The following is a 15097-nucleotide window of genomic DNA, read 5'->3' on the forward strand; positions in this document are numbered from 1 at the left end:
AGGGTTAGCGAATCTAAGTAGATTCCGTTTCCGCCCGTGGCCTCTAGTTATGGAATCCATACATAAAGAAGACACATTGGGTGCACTACCAACATGTATAACCTGGCAATGCAATATGTCCATAACATATGGTACCATCTTCATTTCATAACATAGGCTTTTACGTATCTTATCATTCATACTTCATCATAATCATACTTGCATACTTGTCATATCATAGATTTGAAATGAAATTGCATTTTTTCATAAAATGTTGTGATATATGTTTCTTCACATAAAATCATGATTTTTCACAAATCTTTCGATGCATAACTCCTTTCATAAAATCATGAATTTTCATAAATATTTTAATGCATATATCTTCACATAAATCATGGATTTTCATAAAATATTTGATGCAAGTTAATCATGACTTGGGTACATAAAAAAAGGGCTTCCAATGGAGAGTGTAATGCATAATACTTTTATAAAAGACATGTTGTTACTGTACATACGTGTAAGGGTATGATCATGCTACTTATCTTGTAGCGTTAATCCAATATATCCGGCATGAAATCAATCACGTAAACTAGAAGGAGACAGGAAGAGTGAGGGATGTTGTGAGAGGAATGAGGCAGTCGACTATTGGGGTGGTGAATGTGGGACACGCACGGTGCTGGATTGGGTATCTTGGGTTTGGCCGCTGCACTTATGGAGGTTTATGGTTTTTTTTCCAAATAACACATGGAAGATATTTATAGAGAGATTTGGGAGAGGGTGCCGACGAGTTCGACTTCAAGTTAGACTCGGTTGCGATCATTCAAGAAGAGAGTTTCAATTTAAAAGCATGATCTAGTAGTTCATTGAATGTAGGATTGATAGTGACTAAGACTGCGTAGGGGACTTCAATCAGTGGTGATTTTAAGTTAAAATAAATTTCTAATGGCCAATTTTTAAATTCTAAAAGGAGTCTAACTCGTTCAATAAATAATAAATGAGATTTAACCTAGTTATTGAGCCTAATTTAATACTCTTAATCAACCTCAATAATTTATTGCTCGCGGACTTATCCAATATGACCCATTAAATATAATTTAGGCCCAATAAAATTTATCAATATTCGGACCTTAGAATTATTGGGGCGGGTTGTGACAAGTGACAATATGAGTTCAGGAAATTTTGTGCAGCTTTTTGGTTGATAGCATGTCATCAATCGCCAATGTGAGTTTAGATGTTTTCTACTATATACGTTTAGTGTAATTGGGTTGCGCCGTTTTGTGTTTCTAATAAATTTCCGTATCAAAAGAAGATGCCACTGGAAAGATGATTGTTAATGATTGACGGGACATGCCACTTAGAATGTATTTAGGTGTTTTTCTATATACTTCCTATGTACATGGGCTATGCCTACTTCATTTATATCAATAATATTTATCTCTTACTTACAAAAAAAAAATGATTGACGGGACACATGAGTACATGTCAAAGCTAATTGCATCATGTACTCTTAAGAAATTTATGTTTATAAGCTCACTAGTTAAATTCAATTAGCGTCCAAATCAAATTCAAACAAAAATGAATCATTTTGCATGTATGTATGCCTTAAAAGGCGTTCTGTATGTAGGGATAGCAGGCCTTTTCAGCTTTCTTTATTCCATGAAGATAGGAAGAAATGAGAGAGATAGAATGCTGTGGAAACATACGGGGAGCAACAAGTTTTTTGTTAAATCATTCTATTAGGTGTTGACATATTAACAACATATTTCGTTCCTGTGGAAGTGTATTTGGAGGGTTCCGGTGCCATCTAAAGTTGCTTTTTTTACTTGGACTGCTGCTTTAGGAAAGATTTTGACGGTAGATAATTTAAGGAAACATGGGATGATTGTAATGGAGTGATGTTTCATGTGTAAGAAAAATGGAGAATCGATTGACCATCTACTTGTACATTGTGAGGTGGCTAGGGAGTTATGGACTGGCATTTTTAGTAGAGCTGGGTTGACTTGGGTTATGCCTAAGAGTGTGGTGGAGCTTCTAGCAAGTTGGAATAGGCATCATAATAGCTCTCAACTGGCAGCAGCGTGGAGGATGATTCCTTTGTGCTTAATGTGGTGTTTATGAAAGGAAAGGAATGAGAGGTGCTTCAACAAAAAGGAGAGAGCTGTGGAGGAAATCTGGAATTTTTTTGTGTTTTCTTTGGTTCAGTGGTTTTCTGCTATTGTACTAAAGGGAGGGAATGTTCATGAGTTCTTGTTTTCTTTTCAGCTTTCTAGAATGTAACTAGGTATCTCTTTTGTATACTTCATGTGTATATGGGCTTCGCCTAGAGAAGGAAGAAAGGAGAAGAGAAGAGAAGAAAGAAGGGAGCACAAGAAAAAAGTGGGTGTACGGCTGAGAGAAGGAAGAAAGGAAAAGGGAAGGGAAGAGAAGAAAGAGGGAGAAGAAGAAAAGGGTGGGTGCATGGCTGATCTGAAGAATAGATTTTTTTTTTTAAATTTATAGTATGGGTAAGCGGGCTGGCGGGTGGGTACCCCCACCACCACCCATCCGTTGATTATAAATTTTAACACGACCTGCCTACCTGTTGTTCACCCCTAATTGTATTGTGTCTTAATGTGCACACAACACAACCTTTTAAATCCCTCCCACTTTTCAAACCATCAGTCATTACTTCAATTCAAATTGTCTGTTGATTGAATAATTATATATATTATGTATGCATGGGTATATGCTTGTAGTTTTCATCATGAGGTAGATAATTTTAGTTTTCTGTTGGTACATAGGTGTTTGAATCATCTACCCAGAGCTGTAGGGAAGAATCCAGCTCATTTTGACCTCTCTTTGGCAAGGAAACAATCAGCGAACAGACAGGGTTCTAGTGACTGGCTGGTAATCCATGTCCAAGAGTTAATATCGCTCGCTTATCAGGTTTGCAATATGAACTCACTAGCATCTTGTTATAATTCTTTGAAAAATCTCAGGTCCTGACTCCTGAAATGCATTTTAAAATTGATATATTTTCTTTCATTTTCGGTATCAGATAAGCACAATCCAGTTTGAAAACATGCAGCCAGTTGGTCTGGGGCTTCTGAGTACAGTTATGGATAAGGTAAATGTGTGTGAAATAGCTAGATAAAGAATGATAGTTCTGCAATTTCTTTATTATCGTTTTGATTGGAGCTAACTTTGAAGTCTTTCAGTGATTTTTCCTCATTATTGCTGACTAAATTCTATGACCTATTGAAGAATGCATTATTAAAGCAGAGATTTTATTTTGACATTATGTTGCTATGGTTGAGAACTTTTTGAACTTGAGATATCAAACAACTTGAATATTTTCAAATTATAGATGCTATGCCACATGGAAGTAAGTGTCAGAGATTTGGGTTTTAGCTGTTACCAGAAAACAGGAAGTATGCACAATACCAAATTGGAGTAACTTTTGAGAATCGACTTTATAGTCCCTTTTTTTTTTATAAGTAAAAATATTATATATATATATATATATATCAAAAGGAGTAACCAAGTATACTGATGTATACAAGAGAACACCTTGCCCATAATAGAAAACCCCTAATAACCCAAAAAGCCTGTGAAAAACAACCCAAGATACACCAAGTCTGACCCCAACCCCTTGTTTCCCGTAGAATTAAAACTCTGCCCAAAAACCCCACCCCAACCCCTTGTTTCCTGTCTTCACAATGCCCTCCCTTTAGACTTTCCTCTAGTTGAGCTACCACCCTTAGCGTCGTAATTGATTGACGAAAAGAGATGCTGTAACTCCCTGCTTTTCTTGAAACTTGATTTGGTTTCAAGCGAGTGGCTTGCCTCAATTGCAGTAATTAATTCTTTAAATTAGTCTTCACATCCTCCATGTGAAATTCCCACGAACTGCTAAATCTCGTTAACTTTAGGCAGAATCCAATCTGCCATTGGAGGAAGAGAGACCAAGGGAGCCACAATATCCCCAGACACAGTATCCAGCTGCACTCCTGACTCTAGGCAAGGCACCAACTCCAAATCCATATTCAAATCCTGTACCTCCTCAGCAACTCCATTGGTTATCTCCAATGGTATGACATCAAGTCCCTTCACCTCTGGTGACCCTTTATGTGCAACTTCAGCGGGTCCTTTCACCAATGGAATGACACCATTTTCCTTCAATTCCAACGAGGGAGCCATAGTTTCTTCAGGTACAGAAGTCACCTGAGGCGAATGACATTCTATTACAGATATCTCTACGCCGATACCCGACGTAGAACCCACTTCAAATAACCCAGACTTCCTTTTGACCCGCCATACTCTTCTAGATTTGGTTATAGGAACAGGACCGAATCTGATTTTCCGTTTTCTTTTATCTGAGTTTAAAAGATTCGAGCCTATTTTAGTCTTGTTCTTTACAACCCGGTTGCCTCCAGTTGAAAGCAGGTCTATTTTAGTAGACAAAAAAGCTATCCCTGCCTTTAATTCGACAAGTTGGGTTTCCATCTCCTTTACAGAATTATGCATCGCGACAAGCTGGTTTTGAGGCGTGATCTGCAAACCACTTACATCATTCCCCTCACTATGAACCCTAGAATCATGACCGGTCTTCAGAGCTGCCACATATGATCGTCTCGCCACTGTGGATGTACTATGGTCTTTATGATTCACCTCCAAGTTGATATTCTCATTCTTCTTTTGGTTTTCCTTTGACCCATCAGCGAAAAGCATATCCGCAGCTCTGCGTAATTCCGCAGCAAATTTCTCCCAACCCAGGCCTTCATACCCTTTAGGAATGGCTACAACACTCTGCCGGCCTCCTCCACCATATTCAGTGACAGTTAAAAACCTACCATGCTTATTGGAGCATCTTTGAGCCATGAATGTTCTGCTGCCTTCGCGCAAGTGTTTTGTGAAGTCCAAATTTTTTCCCGCTTGTAGTACTGCTTCCATCGTAGCCGTCAACAATTCTAGACCACTGCGACCCATCACTACAGATCTCCACACCCTTCTACTTCTCTCCACAATTTTTAATGATGATCTCCATGATTCAGGCAAAAGCTCAAAAGCCTTCGATTCCACCCAAAAGCACACCAGCTGACCCATACTGAACAACCCTTCGACTTTAGATGCAGGGGCATCCCACACTGGAATGCATCATTCTATCGAGTAAAGCAGTGCGCGAAGGTGGCTGGAGTTATCAGGTTGGGAAACCAGAGCCCAAAGGCGCACCAGGTTGGTAAAAACAGAACCCCTTAATTGAGATAACGGAACCTTCCAGTCGCCGGAGAATGACCGGCGTCGGTGACCACAATGGGGTTGCCGGAGTCCGTCGAACACGTCTGTAACGATGGCTAAGCAAAGGCTTGAGTCGCGTGAAGTAACGAGTCGCGTGAAGTAACGGAGGAAGTAACGAAGAAACAGTAGAATACTCCCAGTCGCCGGCAAAGGACTGATGTCGGAAGCCTCACAACGGACTCACCAGAGTCCGTCGTCCAAGTCTGTGGCGGAGTTGAAAGTGCATGGCGACAGTACAACACCTTCGACAGAGATGAAGTGAACAAACCAAGTTCGCCGGCAAGGACCGACCCCGGACGGCCCTCAGTGAGGATGCCGGGGTCCGCAGGCCTCATCTGTGACGGAGGTGAGATATCACACTCCGATTGATGATGAGTGAGGGGTGGCGGTGGGTTGGTTGAGTTAGGGTTTCTCGCTTCACTGTTCACCCACGGGAATCGCAAGGTGCACGGAGAGAATCGCAGTAACTATTGTTTTACGTGCATTTTAGAAGTTCATATGATAATACCACTTTATAGTCCCTTAACATTATAATTTTGATGCGAACCATGATTAATTCTGATTGGTCTTGGAGGATGTGCTAAAATAGAAAATGAAGGATTAATATACTTGCAGGAAACTAGATTTCATCATCGTACTGCAATACTTCGCTATTTTAGTCTGTTATTATAACTTGGTGGCAATAAGTTGTGAAGATGTCTCTGGCTTTATCTTGGACCATACTTTCCATTTTTTCTCTGCTTTATCTTTTGCCGTAGTTCTTTGTGTCTATCACAAGTTAAATTGTTTCTGCCTTGTGATTTTTGTATGCAGTTTGAGAGGACACCTGATCCTGAGCTTCCAGGACATCTTCTGCTAGAGCAATATCAGGTACATTTATGGGTTTTTTTTTCCGTCTTTTTCCCTTCTTCCATATAATTCCAAAGGTCAACACCTTAAATCATTCATACATGTTAGTTGTAATTTCTTGGAGAGAATATGGAGTGAATGTCATATTAAGTTTTAAATGTTTCACTTCTGAGATCATGAATCTCACATTATTGAGGCTTTATGTAGGCCCAACTATTATCCGCAGTTCGCACTTCCTTGGACACATCCGCTGGCCCTTTGCTATTGGAGGCAGGCTTGCAACTGGCTACCAAGGTTAAGAATATGCACATTTTTTTCTTCTTTCATTACTTTCCAATTGAATGATGAAATGAGATGTAATGACACTGATATGAAAAACAAATCCAGATACTGACAAGCGGAATAATTAGTGGTGATCAAGTTGCAGTTAAACGCATATTTTCATTGATTTCACGCCCATTGAATGACTTCAAAGAACTTTACTATCCTTCATTTGCTGAATGGGTCTCATGCAAGGTATGTAATCCCATTGTTCTTCTGATTCTTTTGTGTATTAAGGGAGCAAAATATCCATTTCTTTTTTCTTTTCCAATGTTTATTATCTGGTAGACAGCTGTTCGTTAAGTTGAAAAGTCTTTTACTAATCTCTTACTGACAAACTAGATCAAGATAAGACTTCTGGCTGCTCATGCCTCTCTCAAGTGTTATACGTATGCATTCTTGAGAAGATACCATAATAGGATTCCGGATGAATATCTAGCATTGTTGCCTTTGTTTTCAAAGAGTTCAAGTATACTGGGAAAGTACTGGATCCGGGTTTTAAAGGATTACAGTTATATCTGCCTTTGTTTGCATCTCAAGAAGAATGTAAGCTTCCTTGTTCCTCTTTCATGACCATCTTTCATCTCAGAGAGATATATGTTTCATATATATATTCTTTGTAATGTCTTTATGGCATACTTATTCAAGTTGCAACACATCTTACAGTGGAATCAGTTCCTTGATGGAATCCAATCACCTCTGGTTTCTTCAAAGCTGCAGCCTTGTTTGGAAGAATCCTGGCCAGTAATTTTGCAAGCACTTGCGCTGGATGCAGTTCCTTTGAATCTTGATGCGAATGAACATTCCAAAAACACTGTTGAAAATATGGCAGGAAGCTTAGTATCTGGATATAGCATGGTTGAACTGGAGTCAGTAGACTTTCAGTTTCTGTGGGGCTTTGCTCTTCTTGTTCTTTTTCAGGGACAATATCTAATTCTTGGTGAATCTAAATTTCCTTTGGTTTGTGCTAAAGCAAAACATAGTGAAGACTCACCAATTGAAGAGCCCGATTCCCCTGGCTTGAACTTATATGAAATTGTGCTACCAGTTTTCCAGTGTCTCTCTACTGAAAGATTTTTTAGTGTGGGATATCTCACTCTGGATATTAGCAGAGAATTATTGCAGGTTATGATCTCTCTCTGTTCCTTTTGTTGTTATAACTTGGGTAAAGAAGTATGGTGTGTTTTGTGGCATTTTAATGTTTGAATCCATTATCTTTAATTAGGCTATTCTGGAATGAAATCATTGATGCACTTAGTGGTGGTTAGTTGAAATGGTGTTATCTCATGAAATCATAAATAGATCCCATGCCGCAAATATATGTAGTTCAAGTTTTTCTTCAGTTTTCTGGCCCAATTTTTATGATGCATTTATAACATCAAATGCTTTTTACGTTCAATGGATCCATTCAATTACATTAAGAAGACAACAACGTGTTCCCTCGTCTTTTTAAATTTCTTTCTTTTAATGCATGATTATCTCTTAACATTTTTATGCTTAGAAATTCCTTAAGCAATTTAATGTGTTTTAACCCATACAAAAGAGTTTATGAAGGCATAGACTTCGCTGCAACGGTATAAGTTACAAAGTAACATATGATTTGCAAACAGGCTTTTGTATCCCATTTTAATGTACTAAAGTATGATAATATTTTGAAACTGCTTTATTGTGATCTTGATCAGAATGGGTATCACTGCAATTGGTAGAACTCAAACTTCTTCCACTTGTTGACTTATATCGTTGACTTTTTATTTTGGATAATATTTTATAAATTAAGAAAGAAAGCCACTGTTCTGGATGTCCACCTTGTCGCTTCAAGCTATCTCTGGTATGATTAATTTTTTTTGTGAATTTCCGCATGCCCAACAGGGTTTATGCATAAAGAGAGAAGCCCCTCCATGGTGTACTGCTACTTGGTGCCATGTTATGAACCATGAGCAGTCCAAGAACGAAATTTGTTTCCAATGAATTATATTGACTCTTTCCTCAATACATAATGGTGATTCATGATGGCAATAACAAATTAGCCTCCATTGGACGATCCACTAGCTACTTTTGCGACCCTAAATTTATATCCCGTGGCATAATTTCAATAATGGTTTAGAAGATATGAATATAACACTCCAAATAACAAATTACGTGCAATTAAACCTCTAACATTCATTTTGTGTGTATTTTCAGCTTGCAAAGTTGCCTGCTTCTTTGGTCTCTCACTTCATCTTACCTTGACTCAACCCGTACATTAATTTATATATAACCAGTATGGGTGACTGTTACCATATGTGATGCTAGAATGACTATTCCATTGATATTCAAATTAAGGTGTATATTCATAAGGATGCTTAACAAATTTTAAATGGATGCAGGTTTTCTCATATTCCACACACATGGATAATTCATTTAACAGTCTTGCGATATCAGTCCTATCACAGGTAAACATAACAAGTCTTGTGAGTTAATTTGAATTCATTTTTGAAGTTGATAAATAAGAAGCATTGGTTCTAACACTAATGTTGCAATTATTTAAACATACCAATGCGTAAGAGAATAATACATGGTGTCTATGTGACCAATCAGTTCTGAGTGTTTTCTTTATGAATTGCCATTTGCATAGGTTTCAATAATGATGATATGATCATTAGCTAGTCCTCCTGTTGCATTGTCCAATTTTAAAGCATAAATCTAGTGCACCATGCCAGTGTATTATTGACATCCATATCTACTTTCCAGACTTGGGTTTTTGTACCAATTTGTACTTGTGGATTTACAGAGTATTGGTTCCTGCTGTTTAACATATATCAAGTCCTGTATTGCTTTGATCACATTAGTGCTCTATGTAAGCTATTTGTATAATATATGGTATAAGTTTCTCTTTCTCATATCTGAGATTTGCTTCATCTCTTTGAGTCTCCGCCAGCTTGATTTTCAAACGAAGATACTGAGTTGTTTGCATCAAATTCTGACAACAGATTGTGCAGAATTGTCCTGAAGATTTCCTTGAAACAGAAGATTTTGCTTGTATTGCAATGGAACTTTGTTTAGCTTACCTTTTCAAAATGTTTCAAAGGTAACCACCATGCCAGGAAGATTGGTCATGTTTAGTTTAAATTTGATGAAGAGTATTCTTAGTGATATCCTTAGCTAAATAGTCCCAACTTTTTGAGCTCAGTAGCGATGCAACTTCACCAGATCAGCCGAATTGGGATGAATTGATGTCAACATTATTTTTTACTGCAAAGACACTGTTGAAGCGATTAGAAACTAAGATGGTAGGTGTTTCAGACATTTAATCTTATATTGATTGTGGTGGGTAAGATTTTCCACATTTACAGTTTCCTAACATTCAGCATATGCCTTCTCTTTCATTGTTATAAAATTGTCTTAACTGCTAAGTTCCATGTTCTCATTTAAGTGCATTGTCTTCAGTTGCAGAAGCAGTTGCAATCAGTGATATTGGCATTTCTATTAATTGGTTACAAGTGCATTAGAGAAGCCACGACTGAATTATGCTTCTCAAAAGTCAACGATTTTGTCAAGTGCACTATTTCCTCATTGGAGAAACTTATTGGTGGTGAGCATTTTGAAGTTACAACTGGATTGGTGGATAGTCAGTTTTCTTTGCCAATTACCTATATTTGCCACTTTATCATTACCTTTCAAACATTTAACTGTATAATCATTAGTTGATATTAAGTCACTATAATTATCTGAATAAGATCTTAGATTAGAATTAGTTTACTTTGTCGCAATTAGATATAGCAGTGATTATCTCTCTCCTGTATAGCGGAAAACTCATATCGCTCAGCTTCTTCCACAGAAATTGATTAGTCCAAAATTTTGGCATCATTCTAAGTGGAATCTTTGGATTTTGTCTTTTGGGTCATAAAATGACTCAAAAGTTCATCACATCGTTAGGTGTGAAGATGCCAATCAGATTTTGCTAGGATCCTACGTTCCAACACATGTAGATGCATCAAAATGTTACCTTTGCATGCATGCATGTCACAGTGCGTCAGCCTATCTGAAGCTAATAGAATTTGTGCTGCAGAAAATTCTAAACTTGGTGATGATGGCGTTCAATATCTGAGAGCAGTTATTGGAACCTGTCTGAATGTGATAGCTAATTTGACCAAGGATTGTATTGGGGGCATCCATGTATTGGAGAATAAGAGATCAGACTTGCGCAAACTACTGCAAATGAAACTCGCTTTCTCTGCGGAACAAACTATATCATTTGCCAAGCTGGTTCATGAAATTCAATGTCTTGGACAGAGCAAAGACATTCATCCCATATATTTTACTCTGTTCATGTATTGCACAGAGTGTATCCGAACATTACTAATAGACGTAAATATACAGGTAAATAGGTATCTATCCTTCAAATATCGGGGTGAGATTATAAAATCCTTATTTACTGATAAAAAAACATATATCGAGGTGAGGTCATAGGCATTATGTTGGAACAAAATGACAACTAATGGAATTTTCTTCTGCACAGGTTCAAGCAATTGGGTTACAAGTGCTAAAAAGTATGGTACAGAAAGCCTTGAGCAATGGTTATAATGCATTTGTAATATTTTTTGTTGGAGAACATATTAGAGATATTTTCACGATAATCCAGAGGATGCTGAAGGTCTCTTTTCTTTTCAAGTTCTTTCCCGAAATTAGAGATTACAACTCTTTGACTTGCATGACTTTGGTGTTTTATATTCTAAGGAATTTGTGCTCCTGTTGATTGTAGAAACCTCTAACCAAAGAATCAGTGACTATTGTTGGAGAGTGCTTGAGAATCTTGGTGCTTCTGCAGACACTTTCCAAAGGTAGTGAATCTCAGAGAGGTTTTATGAATTTGCTTTTTGAAGCCATTGTCATGGTTTTCTTGGCATCAGAAGATGGGTTTTCTCAGGTAATATTAAATAAGGACCTCTAAAATTGAAATTTGACGCATTTAATTTCATCCTTTTTTCCTGAGTGTGTATCATATTTACAGGAAGTCAGTGACATAAAAAGCACCGCTGTAAATCTTGTCTCCCATTTAGCTCAAGTCCCTTCCTCAGCAGTTCACTTCAAGGATGTCTTGTTGTCAATGCCTCCAACGCACCGGCAGCAACTCCAGGTGCTGTTCTTGCTATGTGACAATGTTATATTTGATAACCTGGAACTATATAAATCATAGGCAAAATTAAAATTAAAAATATCTGAGTGTTTGACCCCAATTCTAAATTCAAATCTTTCTAATTTCGTTATTTTAATCCCTACAGTTCTGTCTATCTTCACTATTTAGGCTTACTTACAGAGGACCTTTGTGAGTTGCACATGGAGCACTTGTATGAGCCCAAAAAATAATAGAAAAGACAATACATTGTCCCATCTGTTTCCTCTCCTCCTCCGCCTCTTATCTTCCTTACTTACCTCCACGGCAGTCTCACATAAGCCTTAGTAGATGTCAGCCACCAAAAACACAGAACGTAATTTGTGTTTTTAGATTCAAAATATCCATCATACCCACTTCCCAAATCCCAAGCATTCACCAAAAAACTAACAAAAATCACCAGCCACATTCGATTTCTGATAATTCACCAAAAGTTTCAATCAAATCAAATCCAAGTCTTAAATTCTAAAACCTGAAAAACCAGTCAATTTTTAAAAGCAAACAGATAGTATTTATCGTAACAGGTGATGGGTCCAGGTAAAATTACCATTGCAAGTTGCCAATCCTCATACAATGGCCCACACCCTCTTCCCACAACAACAATAGAGCAACTCCAGACCTCAGCTCCAGGCATATGAACTCTGGAGGTAGGGAGGTGGGGAGTGAGAACTGAGAAGAGAGATCAATTGTGTGGCACAGCTGGAGGATGCAGAGGGGTGTTAATTTATTTTCATTCTTCATCTTTTTTTATTCATAGGGCATCAGATATGTGTCTCACATTCAACTCGCCTAGTTCGACCATCAGTCTTTTTTTTTTTATTGGCACCGGGTGTCAGGAACAGCGTCTATACTAATCCCGGGGGCGCACAGGCCCTCAGTAAAGATTTTCCCACAAGTACACCTCGGGTAATTCAAGGGGAAAATCCCCTAGTCCAATGGCCCTTAGAGATTGTTTGCACCCAAGGAGATTTGAACCTTTGACGTGGGGGGAGGATACCCCCAAGTCCAAGGCCTTTACCACTTGAGCCAACCCCTAAGAGTTTGATTCAACCGTCAGTCTTAATTTGTGGAGACTGGCAGGGTCCAATCATGCTATCTTTTATGCAATTTACCCGATGCATACATACATATGGACATACATGACAGCCAGCTGCGGGAATATCGTTCCCCAGAAATTGAGGGAAAAAAATCGCTAGGTGAGCTTCATTATAATTTCAACACTACCTAGAAGATTGCTGCCAAAAAAATTATTAGAATGAACTGCCTAGAATATTGCGACAGATACAGTTTAAGAGAAGCATTGCCATGTTGTAGGGGTAACTTGAAAATAACCGACTCGACTGGGCCAATACATATTGAGGAATATTTTATATGACTAGTCATCTCTGCTTTCAGGGGGTTATCCGTGCATCTGTAACTCAAGATCATCATGCAACAGAAACGAAACCATTGGCACCATTACTGGAGATAAAATTACCGGTGCCAACAGCTGGAATTGGAGGGAAACATTCCCCATCACTAGCCTCTACAGTTCACTTAGATAACAGTGGAACAGAAGAGGATGAAGAGGATGATGATGACTGGGATGCTTTCCAGTCGTTTCCGGCCTCTACAATTGCAGCTGGAAAAAAGCCAAAATTAGAGAGTCCTGCAAAAGAACTGGGCTTGGTTGAGAACTCTTCTGTTCTGAAAATTGATTCTGGAAGTAATGACTTCCAAGAATACTCAATCTCACAACCTCAAAACATTGTGGAGGAGGAGATCAATCATTCAGAACATCAAGAGGCTGGTGAAGAAGCTATATCTGATAGCCAGGGCAGTCAGGCATCTCCACAGAATGATGCACAAAGCACCAGAAGTGGGATGCATGAATTCCACACTAGTGTCATCAAGCCCTGCGATGATCAAGAATCAGCAGTTTCAAGCAAAGAGAATGAACAAAGATCGTCCGATCTTCAATCTGTTGAAGTTGCAGCAGGATCAGTCGAAGTAAATGATACGGGGGATAATGAGGTGAGAAAGGAGAACCCAGATAACAAAGATGATCTTCTGATATCGTCAGATTCTCTTCTTCCTCGTGAAGAATTATCTTATGAAACTCATGGAGAAGGAATTCTTCAGACTCAGAGGGAACCACAAGAAGCCAATGAAGAAGCCCAAAAGAAAATGACTGCTGAAATTCGTAGAAGTGACCACCAGCTGGAGAGTGTTGACTATTCGGGAACACCAGTAAGTGAAGAAGATAATGCTAGACTATGATCATTCTCCGCAACAAATAGCATACGATGTGTATGAAATGATTAGTTCACAAAATTTTCGTAGCTTAACTATAACTCCAAGCCATGGAATCAGATTTTGTAAGGTCCAAGTAGAAGATTATTTGTCTGATGTCAACGTGGTCTCTTTATAATCCTGCCGTTACACCAGTTTCGGTTCTCCGTTTATCTTCTCATGCTGGTCTTCAGCTTGACTTGATGCTCTAGGAGGGTTCGCATTTCCATATTGTAAGGTCTTGATATTTGACTGATCTACAGTATATGCTCGAAAATATTGAGAGACGTGAATTATCCAAATGACTTGTACATATTAAGATCTCTTAATGAACTTAAAGGATCTTAATCCCATTTCTTATTTATAAATACCAATGTCGATGGAATTGGCACAAAAGCACCAAACGCATATTCTTATTCATCATTTTCACTATCCAATCCACCCTTGAACACACTGAACAAGCAGTCATGGTTGGAAGACAATCACAACACACATAGCAATGCCACGAGGCTCAATTGATGACACGACGCCAATTTCGACCGATACGCAATAAGCGTAGATTATTAAACAGTAATGACAACATTAGGCAAGAAGTTTTAGTATTTATAGTACAATAAATTCAAATCTTTCCTTGATATATAGGTTCTTTAATAAACTTGAGTTTTGTCTTGCAATAAAATAAATAAGTTGATAAAAGCATGATGGATTTTCAGCAAAATAATGCGAACAGAGTCTTTTATAATCTTTATTCGAATTTTAATTAAATTTGGATGGTTATAGGCCGAAATTTAATCTCAAGTAAAACCTATTTATAAATTCACTTGTTCACACATTCACCTTCCACGTAAAAAAGTAATGAACTGGGATCGTAACTCGTAAGTTGTGGTTTTTGAAAAAAATTTGGTCGAAGTTTACAATTTGATATAGTTTGATATGGTATACTATATTAGAAAACACTTTTTATTATAAAATAAATTTGATGTATCACGTATACTCACCTCAATTTGTAATATTATTTTATAAATTCTATATGTAAATCTATAATTTCTCTAGATATTTTTCTCTATTAGAAAAATATTTTAGACAGATTATATAAAAATAAACTCATAAAATGATGTGACTTGATATCATATGTTAGATTATAAAATTATTTTTATTGTAAAAATTGATCTAACCAATCTTGTGAAATTATGTAAATTTATTGAAAGGCTTTTTTCGATAGAAGGCGGACGGACCGATTATAAGATT

The 15097-nt window shown here is 37.8% G+C and overlaps 1 protein-coding gene across 3 annotated transcripts in view; it reads left to right on the plus strand.

Moving 5' to 3' along the window:
- LOC121252152 (protein SWEETIE) overlaps positions 1–14245 on the plus strand; it is a 60425-nt gene extending 46180 nt beyond the window's left edge. For 2 of the 3 annotated variants that reach the window (XM_041151635.1, XM_041151637.1), the window contains 16 exons: positions 2760–2904; positions 3017–3085; positions 6070–6126; positions 6313–6399; positions 6493–6621; positions 6769–6972; positions 7093–7551; positions 8793–8858; positions 9396–9493; positions 9596–9695; positions 9853–9997; positions 10475–10785; positions 10925–11059; positions 11168–11332; positions 11417–11542; positions 12974–14245. In XM_041151635.1, the coding sequence (XP_041007569.1) occupies positions 2760–2904; positions 3017–3085; positions 6070–6126; positions 6313–6399; positions 6493–6621; positions 6769–6972; positions 7093–7551; positions 8793–8858; positions 9396–9493; positions 9596–9695; positions 9853–9997; positions 10475–10785; positions 10925–11059; positions 11168–11332; positions 11417–11542; positions 12974–13837 (3160 nt within the window). In that variant the 3' untranslated portion in view covers positions 13838–14245. The remainder of the gene's footprint in view (positions 1–2759; positions 2905–3016; positions 3086–6069; positions 6127–6312; positions 6400–6492; positions 6622–6768; positions 6973–7092; positions 7552–8792; positions 8859–9395; positions 9494–9595; positions 9696–9852; positions 9998–10474; positions 10786–10924; positions 11060–11167; positions 11333–11416; positions 11543–12973) is intronic. The other variant, XM_041151636.1, reaches the window with a different exon arrangement.
- The last annotated feature ends 852 nt before the right edge of the window (positions 14246–15097 follow it).

Source organism: Juglans microcarpa x Juglans regia, chromosome 2S (assembly GCF_004785595.1).
Source record: "Juglans microcarpa x Juglans regia isolate MS1-56 chromosome 2S, Jm3101_v1.0, whole genome shotgun sequence".
In the NCBI taxonomy this organism is placed as follows: Eukaryota; Viridiplantae; Streptophyta; class Magnoliopsida; order Fagales; family Juglandaceae; genus Juglans; species Juglans microcarpa x Juglans regia.